Source organism: Saccopteryx bilineata, chromosome 1 (genome assembly GCF_036850765.1).
Source record: "Saccopteryx bilineata isolate mSacBil1 chromosome 1, mSacBil1_pri_phased_curated, whole genome shotgun sequence".
NCBI classification, from domain to species: domain Eukaryota; kingdom Metazoa; phylum Chordata; class Mammalia; order Chiroptera; family Emballonuridae; genus Saccopteryx; species Saccopteryx bilineata.
In genome coordinates, this window is record NC_089490.1 from 258210713 (window position 1) to 258212844 (window position 2132).

At 35.4% G+C, this 2132-nt stretch overlaps 1 protein-coding gene across 1 annotated transcript; it reads left to right on the top strand.

Annotated features, from left to right (window-relative positions):
- Window positions 1-1139: 1139 nt before the first annotated feature.
- Window positions 1140-1436, top strand: LOC136320380 (small ribosomal subunit protein uS8-like). Its single transcript, XM_066253576.1, has one exon. The coding sequence runs from the start codon at window positions 1140-1142 to the stop codon at window positions 1434-1436; it is 297 nt and encodes a 98-aa protein (XP_066109673.1).
- The last annotated feature ends 696 nt before the right edge of the window (window positions 1437-2132 follow it).

A 2132-nucleotide genomic window follows, 5' to 3' on the forward strand; every position in this document is an offset into this window, starting at 1 on the left:
GCTGCTATAACAAAATTTCACAGACTGGGTGGCTTATAAGCAACTGAAATTTATTTCTCATAGTCTGGAATCTAGGAATTCAAGATGAAGGTACAAGCATGGTCATATTCTAGTCAGAACCCTCATCCTGGTTCATAGCCTGTGCCTCCTCCCAGTGTTTTTACATAGTGGAAGAGGCTAGGAATCTCTCTGGGATCTCTTTTATATGACCCTGTTTCCATTCATAAGGTCCGCCCTTATAACCTAAGCACCTCCCAAAGGCCCCACCTCCTGATACTATCAGCTGTGGGAGCTGGGGTTTTGACATTTGAATTTGAGGGTACACAAACATTCAGACTATAGTAGCCATTTACTAGCTTTATAACCTTAGGTAAATTATTTAACCTCCCAGTGTTTCACTTAATCTGTGAAATTGGGGTAATATTAGTATCACTGTATAAAATTGTAGAGAATAATGATTTTTATGGAAAGTGCTTAAAATTGTCCCTAGTTTATTATAAGCATTAGTTATTATTATAATTAATATTAGTATAATTATTATAGATGCTAAATAAATATCTGTGGAATGATTATTTAGCTGTTTTATTATACTGTTTCTTTCGTGCATAGGAAATTATGCTAGTGTCTGTGACTGTTAATAATGCTTTCCAGACAGCTTAATTATACTCAATAAAAGAATCATATCCAAGGTGCAACTATGTTCTACTTAGCATCTACCTATTAAAATTACAAAAAAAGTAAATAGTACTTAGCTATTAGCCTTGCCAATCCAGATCTATAATAGAGAATCTATTTCCTTACCAAACTCAGGAAAGGTTAGTGGGAGTATGAATGGAGGTGTTATGAGTCCTTTGGAAGAAAGTAGTTATTAAATATAGGGCCCTAATGTCATTAGTGGCAAACTAGAATACTCTGACCTTTGACATTTATCTCCACAGTTGAATCCATATCAGGCTAATAAATTTCAGAGAGAATTAGTTTAAATAATAACAAACCTTAAGTATGTCATATTTCAATAAACTTTGCACAGCAGATGCTATACATGAGCAAGTAGACTTTAGTCTTATTCTTAGGAAGAGGTTTTTGAAAGTAAGGAAAACATAGCTCTTCCCGCCATCTTTCCATGCCACTATAATGCCATGAATGTCTTGACTGATGCTCTCAAGAATATCAACAATGCCAGAAAGAGAAGCAAATGCCAGGTTCTTATTAGGCCATGCTCTGAAGTCATCATCTGGTTTCTATCTGCGATGATGAAGCATGGTTACATGAGCAAATTTGTAATTATTGATGAACAAAGAGCTGGGAAAATTGTTGTGAACCTCACAGGCAGGCTAAGTAAATGTGGAGTAATCAGCCCTAGATTTGATCATCAGTTTGGTTTCATTATACTAAGAATCTTAGCAGGCATCATGGGCCAAGAAGAAGCAAGATGAAAACATACAGGAGGGAAAATCCTGGGATTCTTTTTCTAGGGATGTAATACATATATGCAAATAAAATGCCTCAATGGAAAAAGAAAAGAAAAAAGAAAAATAAAGGAGAGCATATTTTGATTTATGTATATTTACTGCAAAGAAAAGCCAAGCAGTCATCAATAGTGCAGCTGGGGAAAGGTATTGGATTTAAGCTTTGCTTTAAATGAATCTGTTTGTGTTCTGTTTTGGATCACTTCCTGAAGTCAATACTCATTGACCTTAAACGACCTCTTTGAGCTCTACAAAGATGTCTATCCATGGAGATAATATCTAGGGAGATTATGATTGTGTTTTAAAATTTATGTCTAAAAATCAACATCTCTTTAAACATGATCATTCTTATCTTTCAGGAAACAAATCACATAAAATTATGTAACTGTGTTTATATTTCTTGTTGAAATTTAAAGACTATTATTAAGCAGTCCAGCAGCATAACCTTCACCTACCTAGGAGACTGTTAGAAATACAGACGCTCAGCTCCAACCCAGACCTCCTGAGTCAGATTCTGCATTTACCTGGATGCCCAGGTGATTTGTAAATGCATTCAGGTTTGAGAACTACCATGCTGTGTGGTTGGACAATTGAATGAACTGGGACTTTTGCTAATCATCTAGTTGGTAGCTCATGACACAATTTAGACTGGTACTCATTTAG

Bases quoted from the DNA above. Each gene is read 5' to 3' on its own strand.
- LOC136320380 (XM_066253576.1), top strand. From the start codon at position 1,140: ATGAATGTCTTGACTGATGCTCTCAAGAATATCAACAATGCCAGAAAG.